This window comes from Diadema antillarum, unplaced genomic scaffold (assembly GCF_040938485.1).
Source record: "Diadema antillarum isolate AM-2024a unplaced genomic scaffold, OU_Dant_1.0 seq00001042_RagTag, whole genome shotgun sequence".
In the NCBI taxonomy this organism is placed as follows: Eukaryota; Metazoa; Echinodermata; class Echinoidea; order Diadematoida; family Diadematidae; genus Diadema; species Diadema antillarum.
Genome location: NW_027271873.1, coordinates 399,401 through 423,398, shown reverse-complemented (window position 1 = coordinate 423,398; position 23,998 = coordinate 399,401). Strand labels below are relative to the sequence as shown.

Below are 23,998 nucleotides of genomic sequence, written 5' to 3'. Positions count from 1 at the left end.
AGAAGCAAACACCAAATTTGTGAATACATGGAGAGCTTTCTTTTGCAATAGTGACACTTATGTCCAATATCAAGTAATATAATATAAATTGTAATAACTATCCCAAGGTACCGGTACTCAAAGTGCCAAGAGTATATAGACCCTATAACTTAGAAATTGAGATAGAGCAGAAACGTTACGGGAGTACGGTCTAACTCCATCAAAATGAGACTGATCTCACTCTGAGATGAAACCAATTTATATCATCATCAAGCTTGTGTTTGTCATTACACACAATACCTTAAAAAAGAAAGAAAAAAAAACAGAAAAGAAAAAATACGAAAGAAAGAAAGAAAGAAAGAAAGAAAGAAAGAAAGAAAGAAAGAAAGAAAGAAAGAAAGAAAGAAAGAAAGAAAGAAAGAAAGGGGAACAGTATATGCAGTAGGACTATTATTGTGTGCCCCTGAAAAAGAGAAAATGAAAGAAAAGGGGCCCCGAGCCGGGGGCAAATTTTTCTCCAAAGGGTCTCCTGTGTAACTGCTACCCCGCGGTTTGCTTTACTAAAAAGGCGCCAGCACCGGTCGTACTGTGACTGTACCGCGTTACTGTCGCACACGCATAGACATACGATACATTAAATTAAGACAGCATCGACTGAAACGCCGAGTGACCTGGCCTGGGAACGTAGACCAAGACATCTCGTACGATCGTTCGCCTAACAACGCAACGTCAGAAAAATTTCGAATAAAACTCGCCACAATCTTTAAGCGGTGAGGTTGTAGACACCTTGTACTTTTGTTCGTCCTATCTCTTTCACTTTATGATTGTAGAAACAGTAGTTGTGAACTGTTCATAGCGGGAGACTATTGTAGTCCTACTTATAGCAATTTGTGTATTCGCCTCCACCTTGTTGGTACACGGTACAGTACTCTACCTAGCTGGGGAGTCTGTCTGTAGTAGACAACGCACCACATTACGCTTAGGCCCTACACCCCCATGCATATCGGTGAACCATATCGGTAATCATGGTAATGGACACCTCACGTGCACTATACTGTGTGTGGCTGGCTGGACACTTCACGTGTGATACACATGATGGTCACAAATACAAATGTGACCTGGGGGCTAGCTTATAGGGCCAAGGGTTACTGCTAGGCTTGTAGGTAGGTAGTGAAGAGTGAGGGGCGCAGCTGTAAGAATATTATACGAATAATTTATGAGTTGTGAGTGCATAATGCCATTTAGCATAGCCATAGGGCACGAATATCGCACGAGGCGCGAGATAAGCCACTGGTCTATTCAACAAGAATATTATACGAATAATTTATGAGTTGTGAGTGCATAATGCCATTTAGCATAGCCATAGGCGATAGGGCACGAATATCGCACGAGGCGCGAGATAAGCCACTGGTCTATTCAACAAGGTGTGTAGCGCCGCGTTGAATAGACCAGTGACGAATCTCGCGCCGAGTGCGGTATTACGTGCCCCAATGCACTAACAAAATCATAAATTATTCGTTTTATACAACACCTTGTCCACAATCACAGTACAAAATTAGTGACCGTGCTTATTTAGATATCTCAGCCATTTGAAAACCAATTTTCGTCAAATAAACGTTGAATCCTTAATAATTACATGCTCTTTCGTATTTCATAGAGGTTTCTCACTATCTCACTTAGGAATGTTCAAAACATGAATCCCCACCTCAACCAGTACTGTACAGTCCCTTTTAAAGCATAGAAAACCTCCTAGGATCTAGATATGTAAACATGTTTTAGGCCTCAGTTTGTTTATTGTATCTTAAGTTCTTGACAATAGAGCAACAAGCTGTGGTGCTTGTACCCCTCTGTTGTAACAATGGACATTTAAATGATAAATCTTTAAGGTTTTGAAGATCAATCACACAATTAACATCACAGCAGAATATGATCTTGGAGTAGACCTTCAAATTCTAGTTGACTTGAGATTCGAGAGATATCATTATCGAATCTATGTCAGATGACTACATTTTGGCTTTCAACAAAGTAGTTATTAAAAATCAAGAATATGTTATTGATCACTGTGTGACAGTGACACATTAGATATTTCTACTAAACACTGCATGTTTTTTTAGACATGCATAATAATTGTTAATAATATTGCATTGGACCATAAATTTATTCATTGATTATTGCAAGTCATAGTGTATATGATTGAAAAAGTGGAATATTTATGTTGTAGACGGAAAAAAAAAGAAGATGTCATTCTATAATCATCAATTTCAGATCTTACCGACCCATATAAATACCCTTGGCTTTACTTCACTGATTTATCAATCATCAGATATTATCAAATATCAGATGGAATACATTGTATTTACCATGGTATGAAGTTTTCAAATTAAAGTTGATTTGTTACTGTCAAAGAGTGCTCTAATGTATCGACTACTGTACAACTACAAGTGTGTTATAGAATTTTGCAGTGACTTTAGTTTCACACATTTAATGATATGGGAGTAGACTGATATTCGATGAATCAACAGCTGGCATTATAAGAATTACTTTCCCGAAGACAAAAGCACTGTATGATACTGCCTCCAAGGTAAAAAAATCACTCACTTTTCTCCTGAAATGGGAAAAGGGTTTATTTTGTCTGTGTTCATCAATTATGAATAAGCACTCGCAATCATTTAACGTAACTTGTGAAATATGGCATATGCATACAGTATGTTGTTAAATCACTATGGCAACAGGAAGCAATTAAAAAATTAACACCCTCACAAGGGTGTTACAAACCCACATTCTAGGAACAATGTTCAACTCGCTGTAAGACAAGTTTAAAGTTTGTATAAACCTTTTGCAGCCCTGAAAATTAGATTCCTTTCATAAGCTGTAGAAGTACCGGTAGGTAATTCAGACCTTTCCTTGTACGGTATGATAAAATTTGAAACTTCTTTATTATGGAGAAGGAAATAATACCGTATAGATATGGGCAAGTCCAAGATAAGGTCCCCTCAGAAGGCAAAATTTCATCTTTGCTCAATATTGACATGTTTGGTATCATTTTGAAGCTTATGAGTTGAAGTTTTGATTTCCGTGAAGGAAAAAATGATATTTTGTAAATTTATGCAAATTTCAAGGGCTTCATTTGCATTAATGTGAAACACAGCGTTACGTATGGGACATTTATAAAAATTCATATTAATTCAAAGGAAAGCAAATAATATTTGATTAATATGTGGACATAAGAAGTTCACCACATAGTTTAACTTGGTATGAAAATTTAGGGATTATGCATCAAGATTATGCAAATTAGCTCGTGTCCTATCATGAGATGTCCCATACGTAACAAAATGAGGTCATTTTTTTAGGTTTTTTCTGAAATTGCTAAGGTTATTCTAATGCCCTTTTGGAAAGTTCTAATTTATTGTTTAGAGAAATTAAATACCAGAGAAAAAAAAAAGTAAAAGAAATATTTTTTATTAGGCATTGAAATAATGTTACGTATGGGACAAATGCGTTACGTATGGGACATCCTCATACATATTGCATGTGAATGCATGTAGCTAGCTGGGAAGGTCTCTCAGTACACAAATGGTCAATCATCCTGAAGAAAGCATCCCAGCATTGTAGCTACTTTTTGAGTTATAGACACCTGAAACAATACATGAACTTGACTGAACAATTTTCAGAAAGGGGGAGGGGAAAATGGCAAAATACACAATGAAAAATCAGCATTAAAGGGATGGTATAGTTTTTTGTAGAAATGGGGATTCAGTTTTCAACATTTAAAGAGATGATTGGAAACCAATCATATGAATTACTTAAGAGCATAAAATCCTAAGACTAGAGGAATTCAAAGTTTATGTGATGGAGATCCAATTTGATAAGAAAAAAAAAGTAAAATGATTTTTTTTTTATTGCAAGTGATACACAAATTGTCCTTATTCAGTTTTCAGTAGTAGCCACAACAAAATTCATGGGTATACATAACGGAGTTGTGACTCGAATCAATGACCTGACTGCTAGACAGACATCATACATCTACTCGATCACTGGGGTTCCACGCAGCAGGTATTGCTTATTTATTAAACTTGATATTTCTTGTGTCAAGTTGTTTTTTAATTGAAACTAAATGGCAAACAGCCCTTCATCAGTGCAAGTAAACACTTTAAACTATTCAATTTTTCAGTAGTAACTATCCTGATAAAAATAGGGCATATGCTCAGGTTGGTCATAAAAAATATAGAATATGATTGAATGTGATTATGATGGTAAATATCTGGGGAATATCGTTCCCTTGTCAATCTGGATCAGTATTTGAGTAATTAATTTCAACTGATTCCGCCTCAATAATTATGCAAAAATTTGTTTAAATGGGTATTTTGCAAAATTATTTTGCAAAATACCCATAAACATGGTTCTCCACACACTAAACGAATGGGGGACAAAGGGCATGCATACCCAGGTTGGTCATAAAAATATAAAAATATGATTGAATATGATTATGATGGTGAATATGTGGGGAATATTGTTTCCTTGACAATCTGGATCAGTATTTGAGTAGTTTCAACTGATTTTACTTCAATAATTATGCAAAATACCCATAAACATGGTTCTTCACACACTAAATGAATGGAGGACAAACTGTCCCATACGTAACTGTCCCATATGTAACACGTCATGTCTGTCTTTAATTAGAACCTGTAATTAGAGCTTTTTGCCTAATGACATGAAACTTACCTGTGATAATCTTGAGTGTTGTGACTTTCATCACAGTGAGTTACAAGTTGTAGAATGATATACTTTCAGAGAGTTTTGAGGTTGAAAAAAATGTTCAAAAAAACAAAATTTTTCTGGTCCCATACGTAACAGCACATATTTTCTCTTCTAGAATATAATTGTCAAGGTCATTTTTCTCAATTTTTTACATGATTATACTTCTTCTAGATATCAATCACCATGATGAAGTTCAATATGATCAAAGGCCATTAACACTATTTTTCAGGTCATAAAAGTCTCTGAATGTCCCATACGTAACATGCGCGTTATCTTGGACTTGCCCATATCCAGTAAATTTACGTGGACCCTGAAGAAAGAATTCCAGCGATTATTTTCCATACAAATGGGGCATATTTTTTAGTAACAAGGGATTAGTTTTCCATTTCATTTTCAAAAACTGAGGTGTATTACCAATACCATAGGATTTCATGCACAATGTTGAGAGTCACTATTCAATCATATGTAGCACAAGTTTTAGACATTTCCACTTTGCTAAAGGGATTGTACGACCTTTTACTGTAGAGTAATTGCTTCCTGCATACATAGAAGATTTGCCCGAGCGCACATTTGTGGAGCAGAAAATATTTTCTTGTAATATTCTGCCCTCGTATTCGGATGTGGTATGCATTAAGGTACACTCATGCACAAACTTATCTTATTGGGAACATTATTTCCCCTCACTGGCAAAGACATGTAAGCAAAATATTTGGCAAAGATAACATGAAAAGCTATGACTCAAAAGCCTTTACAGTGACATAAAATATAGCTTTCCATTGTTTGTTTGTTTGTTTTTAAAAGACAAAGAAAGTAAATTTTGTGTGAAAGTTGAAAGAAGGTCATGAGCAGAACGTATGCATTTGGCTCGGATGTCTTAGTGGTATAGAATGTATTGCAGTTGTGAAGATTGCTATGAATTCTAGATTTTTTTTTTTAAATTCAAAATGACCACATTATGTTTATGTTCAATTTTAAAGCTTGTGAACCTTTGACTGATGACCTTTGACATTGCTGCAGGTCATGGAGCGGACCTACGATGACAGGGATGATATCCTCCGCAGAGTGAGGAAGATGGTGGATGACCTGGAAGAGCCCAGCCGAGCGAGAGCGTCCTCCGACGAGGAGACGAGGTTTACCAGCAAGCAGACAGAGGTCTTTGATGATGGCACCAACACATTTTTCTGGTGAGCGACAAAATTTGTACCCCTAAATCCCCCGTTCTACTACCATGATTTGGACCCCGATCTATCCCGATCTAGCAGATCGGGAGAGAGCGGCAAAAACGTATGGGGATCGGAGAACAATGTCAACTGTAGAATGCACAAACATCGCCCAAACAAAAGCAGTAGAGTTGATGCGTGCATCCATATATATGGATATACATCCGAACGGGAAGAAGCTTATCAAGACGCTACAAAATCAATTTAGGTCTGTTGTCAGTGAAGATCTTGCAGCTGTTGCGGATGCCTTGAATATATATACAGTAGAAACTATAAACAAGTTTTGATGTGAGGATCAAATTTCAAGGCAGCAGTTTGCTGACTGTAGGGCAATTTGAAATTAGAGTGCTGCAGGAAGTATAGGAGGAAATGAACGTTGTACCCAGACAGGCATACAATGTACATTGTGTGGGTGTACACTGTATATTAGGATAAATTTTGATAAATGTAAATGTGCCCTTTTGGCCACTGGAACATTGTATATGCGGTTAGTATACAATAAGTGCAGATGGGGTTGACACAACATGTGCTCTTGTGACAATTGCTCTGGTCTTGTTTTCTCCGAGGACTTAGGGTTAGGTTTAGGGTTGTGATGGGGTTTTAGGTTTAGTTTGATGTGAGGATTAGGATAAGGTTAGTTTTGTGTTCGAATTCATGAATTTCTTCCGTCGAGATGTTTTCATTGCAACTGATTGACAAATTGCCCTACATCGACGTAAATAAATAAGCACTGAATTGATCAGTGTTTAGTAGTAGCCATGATAAAAAATCATGGGCGTACATACTCGAGCAGGATTCGAACCTACGACCTCCTGATCACCGGACAGGCGTCATCTCCACTAGACCACCGAGCTTTTGCCCGAAAGCAAGTGTTGGTTCTAATCCTTATAGCATGCAGCGGGTACTGCTTTGTTATTCAAATTCATGAATTTCTTCCGTCGAGATGTTTTCATTGCAACTGATTGACAAATTGCCCTACATCGACGTAAATAAATAAGCACTGAATTGATCAGTGTTTAGTAGTAGCCATGATAAAAAATCATGGGCGTACATACTCGAGCAGGATTCGAACCTACGACCTCCTGATCACCGGACAGGCGTCATCTCCACTAGACCACTGAGCTTTCGCCCGAAAGCAAGTGTTGGTTCTAATCCTTATAGCATGCAGCGGGTACTGCTTTGTTATTCAAATTCATGAATTTCTTCCGTCGAGATGTTTTCATTGCAACTGATTGACAAATTGCCCTACATCGACGTAAATAAATAAGCACTGAATTGATCAGTGTTTAGTAGTAGCCATGATAAAAAATCATGGGCGTACATACTCGAGCAGGATTCAAACCTACGACCTCCTGATCACCGGACAGGCGTCATCTCCACTAGACCACCGAGCTAAATCCAAATAAATAAGCACTGAATTGATCAGTGTTTAGTAGTAGCCATGATAAAAAATCATGGGCGTACATACTCGAGCAGGATTCGAACCTACGACCTCCTGATCACCGGACAGGCGTCATCTCCACTAGACCACCGAGCTTTTGCCCGAAAGCAAGTGTTGGTTCTAATCCTTATAGCATGCAGCGGGTACTGCTTTGTTATTCAATTCCGTCGAGATGTTTTCATTGCAACTGATTGACAAATTGCCCTACATCGACGTAAATAAATAAGCACTGAATTGATCAGTGTTTAGTAGTAGCCATGATAAAAAATCATGGGCGTACATACTCGAGCAGGATTCGAACCTACGACCTCCTGATCACCGGACAGGCGTCATCTCCACTAGACCACCGAGCTTTTGCCCGAAAGCAAGTGTTGGTTCTAATCCTTATAGCATGCAGCGGGTACTGCTTTGTTATTCAATTCCGTCGAGATGTTTTCATTGCAACTGATTGACAAATTGCCCTACATCGATGTAAATAAATAAGCACTGAATTGATCAGTGTTTAGTAGTAGCCATGATAAAAAATCATGGGCGTACATACTCGAGCAGGATTCGAACCTACGACCTCCTGATCACCGGACAGGCGTCATCTCCACTAGACCACCGAGCTTTCGCCCGAAAGCAAGTGTTGGTTCTAATCCTTATAGCATGCAGCGGGTACTGCTTTGTTATTCAAATTCATGAATTTCTTCCGTCGAGATGTTTTCATTGCAACTGATTGACAAATTGCCCTACATCGACGTAAATAAATAAGCACTGTTTAGTTTTGTGTTTGTGGGTAGGTTGTATGTTTGGCTTAGCATGCAGATATTTCGTGCGAGCAATTGTCGCAGGAGCAAATGTCATGGAATCGAAAGATGGGATATTTGATAGCCCACATTTGCTACTCTTGATATTCAGCTTATTTGATGAGGTGCAAATTCTTCTTTTAACAAGTTCTGATAGGGAAAGGTAACCAGAAAGCAAAGTACCAGTGAATTGAATACCCTGTGAAGATTTTTAAAGTAGGTTCTGTGTAGCATTTAATTTAATAGCAAGGTTTACATCACTTTTCTCATTCTTGTTCCTTTATTTTTCTGAGATATCTGAGCACATAAATTTCTAGTAAACATACATTGTATAGTGAAATGTACTCCATACAAGTAGCTTGTGTGCATTATTGTTATCCTTACAGCTGTACATGACAAAGATGTGCACATTATACCATTACTATCTTCCTGTTTTCAGTTATAGTGCAACATACAAGGAAAGAGGAATCTCTTTCAAAATTTGAGCATACACTACCAGTTTTTATGAACCCCCCCCCCAAAAAAAAAAAAAAAAAAAAATTGTCTGGCTGTCATGAGTAGAATGGGGTTTAACTCATTTTCTGTTCAACTTATGTTGAAGATGTTATCCATTTTGCTACGACTGTAACATCTGATCAATATGACTTTCACTGTAATGCACTGAAGAACTGTAACAGCATTGTCGAATTATTTAAAGCCATTCAGAATCTTGATTGCGTCTCAGGCTTGACTATGTTTGTAATGATGATGCACAGAAAAATACCCCCATGCCCTGCCCTTTGCTTCCCATGAACTGTAATGTTAGTACTATGTATATAATTTGACCTTTGACCCACAGGCAAGCCCACTCTATCACTGTATTGGTCGGCATGCTAGCCGCTCTCCTCTATGTCACGGTCATTGAAGATGTTCAGCTGGACACTGAGTTTAACACAAAGAGGTAAACCTTGGAGATGGCTGATGAGTTCATCTACTCACCTAGCCTTGATTCAACCTACTAAGAACAGTTTTTGCCCTGAGTGATACTGCTTTTTCTCTCATTTTTTTTTTCTTTTCAGTTTGTTACTTGCACAGGTAATTTTTATTATTTCATTTTTTTTTTTACTATTCTCTTGAAGGAAGACTAGCTAGATATCAATTTAGAGTTGTGCATACAAAAACTGTCCCAACGTTATTTTTGGTTGTACATGTTTTCAATGCATTCAGTATGTAAACATACCAAGATGGTCACAATAGGGAGTGTTCTTACAATGTATTGACCTTACGTGTGTAGCTCTCTCATATTGTTATGGTTGTCAAGACTCTGAACGACTGAAATGACAAAGTAAGAGGAATTAGAAGTTAACAGTAAAGATGATCCATAGATGCAAAATGGTAAAGATGATCTATAGATGCAAAACTTGTTATTTCAACCTCCCAGAATATGCTTTGTTGCACCCCATTTGGTTCTCACTCGTAAATCGTGTTGTTGCTCCATCTGTGTACATTAGGACCTCGATTATCCAGCCATCAATTATTGGATGCCTGCCGGTCCCGAAGTGGCCAGATAATCGAGGTCCTACTCTATGTGTGTCTGTCTCACCCCAGGGGACTCATTGCGTGCATCGTCGCCTTCTGCATGTTTGGCATGACCCAGGCGAAGGATGGCCCTTTCAAGCGACCCCACCCAGCCGTCTGGCGGTTCTTCCTGTGCCTTAGCATCATCTACGAGCTCTTCCTCGTTTTTCTCCTCTTTCAGGTCAGTTCTTCTTCAGTCAGTTCTTCTTCAGGTCCATTTTTCTTCCAAGTCAATTTAAGATCCCAAACTTTACAATTATGTAGAAGAAGAATCGCTCTTTCAGAAAATATCAAAAACTAACAATTGGCCACGTTCACCCATTTCACCTATTTTTAATCCTCGGGTACAATCGGGGCATGCAACTTTTTGTTTTGTGATGCACCATCACATAATATACGTAAATGCTTCTGAGCAGAGCTCAGGAGCATTTAAGTGCTTGCTTGGTGTCTACAATGGTTTGTAGATCAGATAAACCTTAACTACAAAATATCAAAATGTTCCAGACAACCGAAACATAGATTTCAATAAAATGGGTTATCTATTCCTCATAGATCCTTATGCAGCCCATTTGCTTTGAAGTAGGCAACATCATGTGTATGGCTTCATGGATTTTTCTAATTTACATTGTGGGGATGAATCACCTAGGGATGAATCCAACTGATGCTAGCAACTTACACTCAAGTGATTCAATTTCTTTTTTCATAAGTCCCTCATATTCTTTTTTGTTTTTTCTCTGTCAGTCACTTGAGCAAATTTTCATATGAACTGTCGACTCTACCATTTCATCATATTCTTGTTCTTGTTCTTGTTTTTCTTCGTTTTTGCTCTAAGTCTTCTGTTCTTCTTTACCTCCTTGTTCCTCTTCTCCTTCTGATTCTTTTCCTACTGACTTAGCTGCGTTTTTCATTTTCAGAGATGACTAGTTTATATCTTTGTGTGTGCAATGTGTGGATTTGTGCATAGATTTTCAAGGTCATCTGTGTGTGACTGAGTACAGGACTTTTAATTCTGTACCACTTGTATCCCTCTCTTGTCTCTTCTTCAATACATTTGTATTGTTTCCCCAAACCTTTGACTTCCCCTCCGTCACTCTCCCCTCAGAGTGTGGGTGACGCCAGACAGCTGATGGCATTCATTGACCCCGACTTGGGGAAGCCCCTCCCTGAGAGAACCTATGCCGAGGATTGCAGGTTTTACACCCCTGGCCACCCGGGCGGGTCCTTCCACAATTTCTGGGTAAGAACAATGACAAAGGCAAACATAGATATAAAAGCACAATTTGAAAAGGAAAAAAAAAAAGAAGGAAAAAAAAATACAATGAAATGAATAAACATGTGACAACAACAACAACAGCAACAAAAACAACACCATTGAAGCGATGAAGCAATGAAAAGAGAACCAAAAAATTATCATTTCAGCCAGTTCCCTGATGGAGGAAGGGATCAGACCAATGTTTTCTGTAAACATAAATGCAAAACTTCTTTGACTAATGATGTAACCAGTTCAAGTCATATGATGATGAACTGTCAGTCTTTTAACCCTGCTCCACAAATGTTCTCACAACATAAGTCAGACAGACATGTGTTTGTTCATTTGTGAGTTTTATTGGCCCCTGGCAAGCAGGTTAGTGGGGTTAGTAGTAGCCTAACTGATATGGGGTGGAATCTATGTTTTTACATGATAGAACTTGAAACATTTTACGTTTTACAAGCATGAAGTACTGCAAATCGGAATTTGCGAAGTACTTTTATGAATGTGTGTATAATTTCACAGTTTTGAGAACCACATTAGAATAATAATGAAGTGTCATTCCTTTCTAGGAAAAAAAAGTGTGGTGATTTTAGCCCCCTGAGTCCTTGGATATAGTAAAAATTACATTTCTGCTACAGAAGGAGGACGTTTCAAGCCAGCAAGCAAACTTCGCAAACCATAGCCACTGTGATTTTATGTCAAGTATGATACATGACTGATATAACTATGTTTGTATTTGCAGGAAAAATGGGACGTCTTTGTGCTAGGCCATGCCTTGGGATGGTACTTCAAGGTGAGCATTCTCTTGAATTACTCTGAAGTTTTGGATGACTGAAGATATAGTCATCTCACTACCACATAAAGTGCGATTCCACACCTTTTTCAAGTTAGCTTGAAAGAATTTGTCAAAAACCAGACCAACAAATTTGTGAAATTTTCAACAAAATTGGTCATGAAATTGTCCTGTGACATCAAAAGTTTAGTAGAGTTCTCATTGGGTGTGGACGGCACTTGAAATTAACCAAAAGTTGACAAGTCTTAACTTCATAATTGATCATCCAATTTTCCTCAAAGTTTTACTGATACCCTGTTTCTACTGCCGGCAAAATTTGAGTCTCCTCAAGGAGGTTTTAAAGCCAGCTCAAAAAAGTTGTCTCTTGTATGTTTATACTTGCTCGGGCTATCCCCCCAAAGTGAGCCCTGACTGGCTCCATTTTCATGGTACCCAAGTGCCCTTCTGATAAGACGCGAGAGCTTTTGAATTTCTTTCACAACCGCAAATATTACTGAGCGCGAAAGTGTGCAAGTTTTGCAGCGTTTATTTGCGGCAGTCGGTCAAGGTGGCTGGTTTATGGCGATGACCGTCAGTGATAAACTTCCAGATCAGCAAAAAGGCTGCTTCTCGAAACTTGTAGCATTTATACTGCAGCCGAGGCCCTTCGAGGCTGCTATAGGAGGCTCTGAAACCATTCCCTGTAGGTGGTTTCAGAACCTGACATTTTATGAATTCTGTCTGTTTATACTGAGCTGAAAGGCTGTTTAAGGCTCCTCCGGGAGGCTTCAAAACCTGCTTTTTGTTTTGTAAATTCAAATGGGTTATAAGAGTTTCACTTATAAGTGTGCATTTGGCTAATCAACGTCTCTGTTTTGAGAAAATTCCTCTTTAATACTCATTGTATATTCATTTGTGTCTGGTCACCATACAGGTAGTATTTTGTTTTGCATTTACACTGCTCTTGTCGTGAGTATCTTTTCTCAAAGTCATTGCATGCAGGGGGCATGGTTCCCTTTGCACTCAGTACCTGTTAATCAAAGTGGTTCTGTAGGGCACACAGCATATCTTCACGTTGTCTTGTCCCTCTCTACACACTTATATCTCTTAGTGGTGTATGGTGACAAAAATCCGGACACTGAGATAAAGGGAGAGATTTCGTGTGTTCTTGTTTGAGCAGACGAAGACAAGCAGATTAGAGCGCTGCCTTATCGTAGTCAAAGTTAAACTGAGGACAAAGCCCATGTAACTGCAATTGATGTAAGGACTCATAAAAGACATGCTGAAGTAGAGCCATGCCCATTACAAAGATTTGCAGTTTTGGATGATGATGACGATCAAAAGTCATGATTGTCATTTTAAGGTTGAAGCAGGACAGCTTTGGTTGAAAGCAAGAAACCTTTGGGTTGTATCAAACTTTAAACTAGCAATTTACAGTGACATGTGCAAGATGTAATTGAATTGGATTGACTGTGTAGTGCTTGTCATGGTGGGGTTCAAAGGTCAAGATCAAATGTCAACATCCAGGCTTAAAATCAAGTCTTATCTTTGATAACTTGAATATTTACTCGTTTGAAATAATCAGTTGTCAAAACAAACTGTGGATGGAAAACTAGCGCAGTCATGCTTGAGTAGTGGATGAATAGCAAACAAAGTGGTATTTTAGGTGTAATCTGTGCAAACCTGATTATCTATGGGATTGCTAGAGGCTAGACCCAGCTGGGACGCCAGAGAAAAAAATATCAGTGCTTCAAAATATGTGATGCACAAGTTAGATCTAACAGTCAGAGTTTGTACAATGTTGAAGTCAGTTGACAGCAATATGCCTTGTATGGCAGGGATCTAATATTATTACTTCACCTTTCGAAGACTACGTGTAGTCTACGTGGGCAGGTGTTTGTGGGAAATGTGTGTAATAGGGAAATCAGCTCATTGTCAGCGAGTTAAAGGGGCTGTACAGTATTGGTTGAGGTGGGGATTCATGTTTTTTACATTCCTAAGTGAGATAATGAGAAACCTTTTATGAAATATGAAAGAGCATGTAATTTTAAGAATGATTCAACCTTTATTTGATGAAAATTGGTCTTCAAATGGCTGAGATATCCAAAAAAGTGATTATAATAAAAGGCGACAGGCCACAACTTTATTAGGATCTCTTTGTTTCACCCTGTTTTTGGATATCTCGGCCACTTCAAAACCGATTTTTATCAAATAAACTTTTGATACCCCTTAGAATTGCATGCTCTTTGACATCTCATAGAGTGGTTTCTGAATATCTCGCAAAATGTTAAAAGGTAAATCCTCACCTAACTGTACACACCCTTTAATGTAGTCAGTGCTCCATTCTCACATTTTGTTGTAAAACTAGAAACTCTTGTGCAAATGATTTTTTTTTTTTTTCATGCTGGGCCAGTCTCGGTGCATTTCACTTGTCTATGATTACACAGATTAGAATATTTCTGGACATGTTTCAAAATCTCTCAAGAATATTCACATGTTCTCATTTTTACCCTGTTAACAGAGTGCCAAATTTGCGAATATTTCCACATCGTAAAACAGTCCACATTTACAGTAATGTCTGCCTGTAGTTTTAATAATTTCATACATATGTGTGACCATAGCCAATGGTTTTTGAGCTGCACTCTCCCTCTTGTCATGCTTAATCAATGCCATGACATGTGTTTACTTCCGGGCAATTATGTGACTGGGATTTGAACCCTTTATTCTCTGAACCACGCACGGCCACCCCTCTGGAAAACCGCTGAACTGTATGCAGCTACTTTTACAATTGTGTGTGTATGAGCGTGTTTCTACTGAGCGACGAAAATTCGAGGTGATGCCAGCCGATGTGTGGTGATACCGGCCGATGCCGGCCGATACCGGCCGATGCGTGGTTGCACCTCGAATTTTTCCTCAGTAGAAACAGATCGGGAAGTGGCCGATGCCGGGTGATGTGAGGAGCTCCGTCGTCCACCTATTGAGGTGGTCGATGCGTGGTGACGCGAAGGACGATTCTCAGTAGAAACACACTGGGTAGCGAAATTTGTGGTGTATCGGACGTCTAGAATTTTCCCCCGCGCTTTTCAATTGGTTCATCGCACTCACTCCTTCGACACATGTGTACAAAATACGTGACACGTACACACAGCGACCGTGTTCGCATCATGCTTTGTTTGTACCAACTCGCTTATGTACGTGTTATAGGCCCTATACGTTACGTTACATGTGAATTGTGGCATTCATCGTCTATTGTTCGCATGATTAACAGCCTAACTTATTGCATTACTAAGCCCTCATCACTTACTTTGATTTTACACCGCGTTACTTAGTATTTCATTTTATATTGTCAGGCAGTGCGCGCGTGACCCAATCTGTGACTTAAAAATACCTGACTTCCGGAATCGCCGCATTTGCACGTCACCTTTGCATCACCTCGTATTTTATCGCTCAGTAGAAATAGCTCGAGTGGTCGTAAAATACGAGGTGCTGCGTTGGACAAAATTTGTGGCGATGCCAGGGATGTGAGGTGCTCTCAGTAGAAACACGTTCTATGTGTGTGTGTGTGTCTTTGGCTGGTTATCACCATCCCTATATCACTCTACTCTATGAGTTGCAAAGTGAAATTCCATCCTGATAATATATTGCTTTGTATGAAAATAGAAAAATAAGAAGTAAATCAGTGAAAATTTGGGAAAAAATCAGAGACACAAAAAATATGTTATGATCTGTTGAAGTTTGCAGAGCGAGACAAATTGGCAACTCTGTGCTGTAGATGTTGAGGCAACTCTGTGCTGTAAATGTTGAGAAACTCTCCATTCTGTTTGGTATAATATTTGCTGCTTCCTATAGAATAATGAATAGAGGTTGGCATTGCCAGAAACCTCTCTGTGGTGTAGAGATAATATAGTATGCTGTCAAATCCAATCCCTTCCAGATGTTGATGATCAGGGATTACTGGTTGTGTAACATCCTCAGCATCGGCTTCGAGCTCCTGGAGTACTCGCTGGAACACCAGCTGCCAAACTTCGGGGAGTGTTGGTGGGACCATGTGAGTATTACATGCTTTATTTAAGATTTTGCCTCTGAGAAAATAGACCTTCCTTCCCTTTGCTGGATATGAAAGTTGAACAAGTTATAGACCATTTAGTAAGATCAGAGTCAGTAGAATCAAGAAATGAGGAAGCAGAATAGCTGTATGTGATGAGATGGGACACAGCACATATAAAGATATCTTTTGATATGGCTCCACCAAAAAAAAAAAAAGGGTGCCAGAGGCATTATGTTTTCAAGTTGTCTGTCTGTCTGTCAATCCGTCCATCTTGTTATTGAGAGCTAAAAGCTTCTCGATAGAATTTTAGTCCCTGGTCAGGGGTCGCACTTAACTTTTTTATTTTTAACTAGCCAGGCAGACTACTTAGAATCAATTTTGACACTGAAGCAATATTTTGGCTAGCCAGACGGACCAGTTACTTCAGAATTTTATGATTTTTAGCTAGTCCGACATGATTTTGGGTGGCCAATGGCCAGCGGACCATCGCCAATTTCGAACCCTGCTGGTCCAGGCATACCCAGCAGATGCACTGATTAGATTTTGGGCAAAATCCCTAAGGGTCAAGGGTAAATGAACTTTAGTTATAAATTGATGTAACTTTGTCTATGAATGTCCAACAGTAATATAATGTGGTAGGAGGTGTAGAAATAGATGGATGATTATTTCCATGGGATGATAATGGTACAAGTTCAAGGGTTAAAGTCAAGGTCACTGTTCTTTTGCAAAGATATACTAATCCCAATCATTCACTCCAGCAAACTATCATTTGTGTACACAAAAGACAAGAACCTGTGAAATATTTACTGTGCAGATCCATGAACTTTGACACATGACCTTTCCCCTTGACCCCACCCACTTACTTTTCTGTTCTTGTTTTGTTTTCTATTTGTAACACAGTGGGTCATGGATTTCCTGGTGTGTAATGGCCTGGGCATATGGCTAGGGATGAAAACCTTGAACTACCTCAACATCAAGACGTACAGCTGGCGAGGCCTCTACCATATACCCACATACAGGTTGGTTTGATAATAAACATGACTCTTGATGATGACATCTGACCTTACGATTGATAGAATTTCCCTTTGCCAAGCAAAAGTGAAGTTAGGCATTTAATTTGATCCCCCCCCCCTCCAAAAAAAAGAGAAGAAAAAATGTACTATTGCCTACAAAGTGAGGTTTTGAAAAATGTCCTGCAGGAAACGAGGCTGCAGGAATTCAAACAACTGCAAAAGAGGGACACTTCCCGTTTGCAAATTACAGAGCTGTTGTGGCTGTGTAGATAAGACCACAGATTAGCATTCATGAGGTCCTTGGTTCAAGCCCCCCTGGCTGCAGCAGTTGTGCCCCATGGCAAGGCACTTATCTCCCTAAAACTGGTTCTACGGAGGCAACTTAAAGCTGCCGGTCCTGCGATTACTTGCTTTTAAACAAGCACTTACATCTTTCATAGCAGCCAAGTGAAGCATCGATTCAGTTCAATTCAAAGCAATTCCAGTGTAATGTAGTTTTGCTGGTCCAGCTTTGAATACTGTAAAACGAGAAATTTTCGCGTGCATTTTAATTTCGCGAATTTCGCGAGCGCCAAAATTCGCGAAATTAAAATGCACGCGAAAGCTTTTGTCTACACTGCATGCATTGAATGCCAGTAGCAATTCGCGAAAATTTCATGCCACGAAAAAGGCTTTCGGCTCCAATTCGCGAAAATTTCATGCCGCGAATATTTCATGTTTTACAGTACATGTTCATGCCATCTGTTCTCCACAGAGGAAAACTGAAGCGAATGATGCTACAGTTCACACCGTACAGCTGGACCCGCTTTGAGTGGAGGCCCACAGAGAACCTGAAACGATGGATAGCCGTCCTCGTCATCGTTACCATGGTAACAGCCATCTCAAGCCATATTGTTTCTGGAGTGACAAGACCTCCTTAGAAAAAAAAAATCTAACTCAATATTGAATATAAAAAATATTGATTTGAGTTTCAAAACAATCACCAATGTAATCCAAACGATTCAAGCGATACATGTTTGATATCAACTATGATGTATTTTGCAAAATATAAAAATGAAAAGTTTTTTCGCCCTCCTGAAAATTCATGATTTTAAGATCTGAGGTTTTCATCACCCCAGTGGCGATATATGCTTTTCCTTTGAATACTGGCAATTGAGGCTACATGTTGAGTATGTTTTGAATGCTGTGTAAGGGAGCAGAAAAGGTGTTTTTCAGAGATAAATCTTTGTGATGGAGTATGTCGCTGACAGTATGTTGGACCTGGAGGTATTACATGGATAGGATATTGCTCAGCAATACAACGGTTGGTATGAAGGTTTTCAGACTATTTTCTCCAATCACAATTTCTCTTTCGTGTTTGTAAACAAAGTTGATAAAAAGAAAAGGTGATCAACTTTAGAATATATGATCTGAATGTAATAAGGAATATTCCATGTCAACATATCTCAGCACTGAATGCAGAAAAGGAAAATGTGTCTTTCAATGAAACAGATAATTTGATAATAGATTTATATATCTTCATTGTGTGAAACTTTACATTAAAACTGGGATATTAAAAAATAAGGAAATGTAATGTAGATTTGAATGAATGGAAGATAAGTAATGAAATGACATCATAACTGCAAGTGATATTAAATTATGCAACAGGTACTAATTAAAATGTTTCTGCAAAAAAAGTGAAATGAAACTTTGTTGTTCTTGTTTGACATAGCGAAGTCTATTGAATTGTTGATTTTCCCTTTAATCCATTTGCAGCGAGAATAATTTTTCAACAAAGAATGCAGAAATGAAAGGGTACTTTTAAGTTCTCACAGTTTTTTGATAAGTGTGAGATTTTGTTTTTCATTTTCTAAGATTAGACATTCTTGCAATATACCAAGTCCTGTCCACACTATCGAGTACCAAAGTGATGATGTCACAGTCTTTTGTTATAGCTTGGGTTTGAACCAGGTGCAAGTGAGGTGTGGTAATAGTAACAATAGTGTTGACAGATACATGTATTTGGGCCAGGTGATGTTGCTTGGAACCAGTTTCCATGGCGATGGATGTCTATGACATCACACTTTGGTACTGTATAGATAAATCCGACTGCAGAGCACTGTAACTTATGGCAGCCATAACTGGGGGGCTTTCAAAAAAGAACAAACGCACTTTCAATGGGTTATGCAATGAGTCCGGTGCATTGCTGTGTCAGTGCATAAATTATCTTTTGTTAGGCATACTTGAAGCCCTCCCCAATTGGAATTTACCGTAAAAAACGGTACCCAAATCGAATTGGTCCGTAGCAGTAACAACTTTGGATCTGATGGCACATGTGTTGTCTGTTGTATATTGCGCTAGTGGCTGGTGAGTGAGCTGAACACCTTTTACCTCAAAACTTGTCTCTGGATCCCACCCCCTCACTTCATCGTCTGGAGTCGTCTGATTCTCCTCATCCCCGTGGGCTCGGTGGCTGTGAGGGAGGTCTACCAGTATATCGAGGACCCGTAAGTCAGAGCTCTCGCCATTTCTGTTCCTAGCTTGCTTCCTCTTCTTTCTCCTCATCCTTTTTTCGTACTTCTCAGCCATTTTCCCCTTTTTTAACCCTCATCTGAAGTTTATTTCTGAACAGTTACATTTCATTTACAGTTTGTTACAGTCTTGAAGAAGATATTTCCTCCCCCCCCCCCCCCCCCCCCCCCTTGATGAAGTGATGATATCTTCATGTTTGGAAGAAGTTTTGTGCTGATATCTAAATATTCTCTTTGTGTTTTTACTCTATGAAACCATCTCTTTCCTTATCCCTCTTGTTTTTGTTTGCTTTGAATCAAATGTTTGCCATGTAGGAAAGAAAAACTCCATCTTTAAAATGATAGCCCATTTTTGGTAAGTCATTGTTGCCAGTAGAAAGAGCCAAGTAAATGTTGTATACTGAACTAGAGCAATCAGAGAGTGCAAACCCTCTGCCATGGCCATAGAGTCACTGACGCCTCAGAGCTGTTCACAAATTCTTTGGGGGAAACAAAAACAAACAAACCTAAATCTGGATCATATAATGGAACACCCCCCCCCCCAAAAAAAAAAAGGTACTTGTTCTGTCGGATACCTCAACAGACCTACCCTGAAAATGTCATCAGGATCTGTTCATAGCTTCGAGTAATATGAATATCGACAGAAATGCAACTAGCTATCCTCCGTGAAATGTAACCTCGTAGCAGAGGTGAGTATCAAAAAGACTCTCTTTGATTTATGAATAAAATGTCGGACACCAATGTTGTTCATTATCCCTCAATGAATCCCAGACATTGCCAGAAGTTTGGCCAGCAGTCGTGGGTGTTGGTGGCCATCGTTGTCTCCGAGGTGCTCATCTCCGTCAAGTTCCAGTACGATCTCATCACCATGCCTTTCCCCCGCCACATCGCCATCCTGTGGATCGTGGGCCTCGTCAGCCTCGTCCTCTGGACCATCTGGCGGTTCTGCATCTGGTCGCCGTCGACGACATCGCGCTGGCGGCGCACCAACAGCCAGTCCAGCAACAGCTCCACGGAGGAGAGGCTGGAGGGAGAGAACGTTCGGCGCACCGTCAAGAGCACGCAGATCATCAGCTCCGTCACGCAGCGCAAGAGCGCGTCGTCCCGCATGGTCGGGGGTAAGGATGTCGACCCTGCCCCAGCGAACGATGTTGGTAAGCAGGGGAGCCCATATCCGACACGCTCCAGGAGACGGCAGATGAACGGAAAGTGAAATCAAAATGAAATCATCTGAAGCACGAAGGATGAGTTACTTTTAAAGCCCATTTTGTCACTTAACGAGTTCTCTGTCTTCAGTACCACACCTAAGATAACGTGAATAGCCGCGGTCACACTGACAAAAGATCACGAAGTTTAAGCTTGCGAAGTCTTCGTGATCTTTTGTCATTTGGTCACACTGGCAGCTAAACTTCTCGATCTTTGGATCGAGAAGTTAGGGTCACTAGTATGCGTGCGCGAGAAAGGAGAAGAGTATGCCATCTGACAGGTGGTAATTGTGATGTAACAATACACTCCTGTTCATCACAATGACAGCGCGCTTTGGAGGAACAGCCAGCAAACAGGTGGTGGACTGGTCACGTGACAAACTTTGCAAAGTTTCAGTTTCTGTCGTTCACACTGGTAAAAATTCACAAGAAGTCTTGCGGGAAGTTTTAGGTCACACTGGCAAAAGATGACGATCTTAAACTTCTCAAACTATTTGCCAGTGTGCCTGCGGCTAATGTGTCACCTGTCACATTTTTTTCTAAAGCAGAATGTTTTGTAGAATGATTTTGTGTTTCAAGTTCGTGACATGGATGGCCTAATTTATTACTCACTTTGCAATTATTGTAAGTTCCAATGTTTGCAGTTTCCAATGCTCACAGATGCTTGGTTGTTGTTTAGCTGTTGCCATGGTTGCAATTGTTGCAAAGTGCTTTGTAAACAAGGGCCACGGTGTGAGAGTGCGTCTTCAGTGACGATAAATTCACAATACCACGAAATATGTGTGTACTCTATGCCAGACATCTGATATACACATGGTGCACTTATGATGTGTTTGTATGACGCAAAACAAACCTGTGGCATGTTTGACAGAGTTGAAGTTTTTGCTGAGGCAGATGAAGAAACAGACATGGGATGGAGCAAAAGTTGCCACTTTGTGTGTGACCAGACATGCAGCAGTATTAATTTAAGTGACTTTTAAGTTTGTTTGTTTTTTATGTCCTAGTTGTCATGCCACTGTGGCAGGTTTTGAAGTGTGTTTATACGATGAAAGAAAAGCGGTTTAGTCTTCATTTGTGGTTACAAAAAATAGTCTTTGGAATTATGGATGATTAATGCTGCCTTTGAATTATGTGTTTCAACTGGAATTTGCAGATTCATGCAACGAATCGGGTGATAAATTTCCACCTGGCATTCCAAAGCATTTATTGTGCTCTGAAATACACTTTAAGGAGGAATTTCATTTTGTTCCAACCCTGAAAGTATCTTGGACCTGGCCCCCTTTGTAAAGTGCTTGACACAATATTGTCTTGACACAATATGACAACTCTTTTTAAGTGCCACAGATGAATGAATTGCTATTTGTTGTTCGGGTTATTTTGGTGCAAGCAGATTAATTAATTCACGCATCTAGTGTCTATGCTGAATCATGTCTGTCTCTAATATAGGGATAAATGCCATTGTGCTGGGAACATTTAATCCTTATTTATGTTGAGTTTTCTTGTATATTTTGATTGATGCCGAAGGAGATAATGGAAATTGTTAAGAGTTGGTATCGTATTGATTTCTCTGGACAATACTCTGGTTGTTAGTAATGTCACTCGGAAAGTAAGATTTAGAAATAATCATTGACTTTTTAAGATTTGCAATATTTTGAATGGTTGGGTGGGTTACTAACTAAATGCCATGTTTAATGCTGCTGAATTGGTTGTGTTCTCTCGCTCAAAAAAAAAAAAAAGAGCAAATCTTTTTTATACAGTGCCTGATATGGTGTGTGTATCTCATAGAAAGTTGAGTTTCATTCAAATCAGCATTGCTTTAATTTGCATTGTACAGTCATCTGTAGTTTGATCACAAAATGTGCTGTTAGTGTGTGTTCCATGTATGCCTTCTCATTACATTTCGCACACATGGAGGATAGTCAGATAACATTTTAAGTCAAAATGTAAATTTCACCCTTTGCTGTAGAAAGTGGCATTTAATATCAGGGTGTCTGCACAGCACTGATACCTCCTGATAAAAATTGCAAAGCCCCTTTGCGGAGACTTAAGGTGCATAATGTCTTACACCTGTTACTCCAAACATAGGATATAATCTAGATAGTGATAGTGCTGCAGCATCCTCAAACCAGGTTTCATTCAGTAGTAAGACTATTTAAGTAAAGCCTGAAGCAGATATCTCAACACGTATATCTAGTGATATTTCCACAGTTTCACATAGGCATGCAAACCATGTACATACACAAAATGAATGCCCAAGAAAGCTAAGCGATTCTATGACAACTGTTTTTAAACCAGTATTTATCAAATGACGAATATGTTAAGAGGGTTGTGTAATAGTTGTGAACTTTTTTTTTCTAGTTATTGTCTTTATTCTCAAATCAGGCCAAAGATATCTATGAAAGCATTTGTCGATATCACTAAATAGTGGTTGTCCCCACCAAACTAAGACACTTGCCAGTATACACCTACACCTGTGAAGAGTTTAGAAAAGTTGATTACTTCTCTATGTAATGTAATGGTACATGTGTATTGTAATATGAAAATATTTGCCAGAATTATGGCTGGGATGTGTCATATTTGTTCTTTTGTTTGTTTTGTTTTCACTCTTCATAAAGGTTTTAAATCTCTTGGGCAGTTGCTTTATTGATGACGATACAGACACAGTATAAGTTACATTCTGGCGGGTGGTCTATGAGGGGTGTTACGAGTGTCGCAGCAAAAATGCCAAAATTTTTATGTCACATCCTAAAGAGCATGCCACATTTTAGACCCTATGCCAAAAATTGATGCTGTGCTGATTAAAAAAACAACCAAAAAAAAAAAAACAGAAAGAAAGAAACTCACAAATGACCCAGATGTATAACTGCAAGTGTTAGAAGAATAATACTGAACCAGAACCACAGATCTTTAAGAACCCTAGAGCTTCCCAGGACCATTCAGCAGGTCCTGAACACCTGCCAAAAAGGAACTTCATGCTTTCAGCATGTGATGTAGGCTTTGTACACTACCAGAGACTCCAACTTGTCCATTTTTGGTGGGAGATTTCCCACCTTGAGACCATTTGTATGTATGTGTGTGTGTGTGTGTGTGTGTATGTGTGTGTGTGTGTGTGTGTGTGTGTGTGTGTGTGTCTGTAAAATCTCCCACCCTAGCTTATGTCTCCACTTCAGATGTATTTTTCGTCTGTTTGGAATTTAGCTTTTTCCCGCTTCTAAAATATAAAACTAAATTCAAACAAAAGCTAAATCCTTGCTAGCCACTAATATGGCAAGTCCGTGGAAGTTTTGTGTTATAAATAAATAAATAAATAAATAAATGAAAATAAATAAATGAATGAAAATAAGGCAAAGAGAGCATCTATGACCCTAGAGCTTCCAAGGCCCTTGACCCATTAAGTCCCAAGTATACTCGGGCAAGTGCCTACATATGGGAAATGTGTGTTGTAGCAAGATCAG

At 39.2% G+C, this 23,998-nt stretch overlaps 1 protein-coding gene across 1 annotated transcript; it reads left to right on the top strand.

Moving 5' to 3' along the window:
• Positions 1–712: 712 nt before the first annotated feature.
• On the top strand, positions 713–23,336 carry LOC139743042 (phosphatidylserine synthase 2-like). The gene is made up of 11 exons (XM_071653551.1): positions 713–749; positions 5,755–5,921; positions 9,025–9,126; positions 9,774–9,924; positions 10,846–10,980; positions 11,738–11,788; positions 15,702–15,815; positions 16,716–16,834; positions 17,583–17,697; positions 19,169–19,314; positions 20,110–23,336. Exons 2-11 carry the CDS (start codon positions 5,758–5,760, stop codon positions 20,549–20,551), a joined length of 1,539 nt encoding a protein of 512 aa, XP_071509652.1. The 5' UTR covers positions 713–749; positions 5,755–5,757; the 3' UTR covers positions 20,552–23,336.
• Positions 23,337–23,998: the final 662 nt, after the last annotated feature.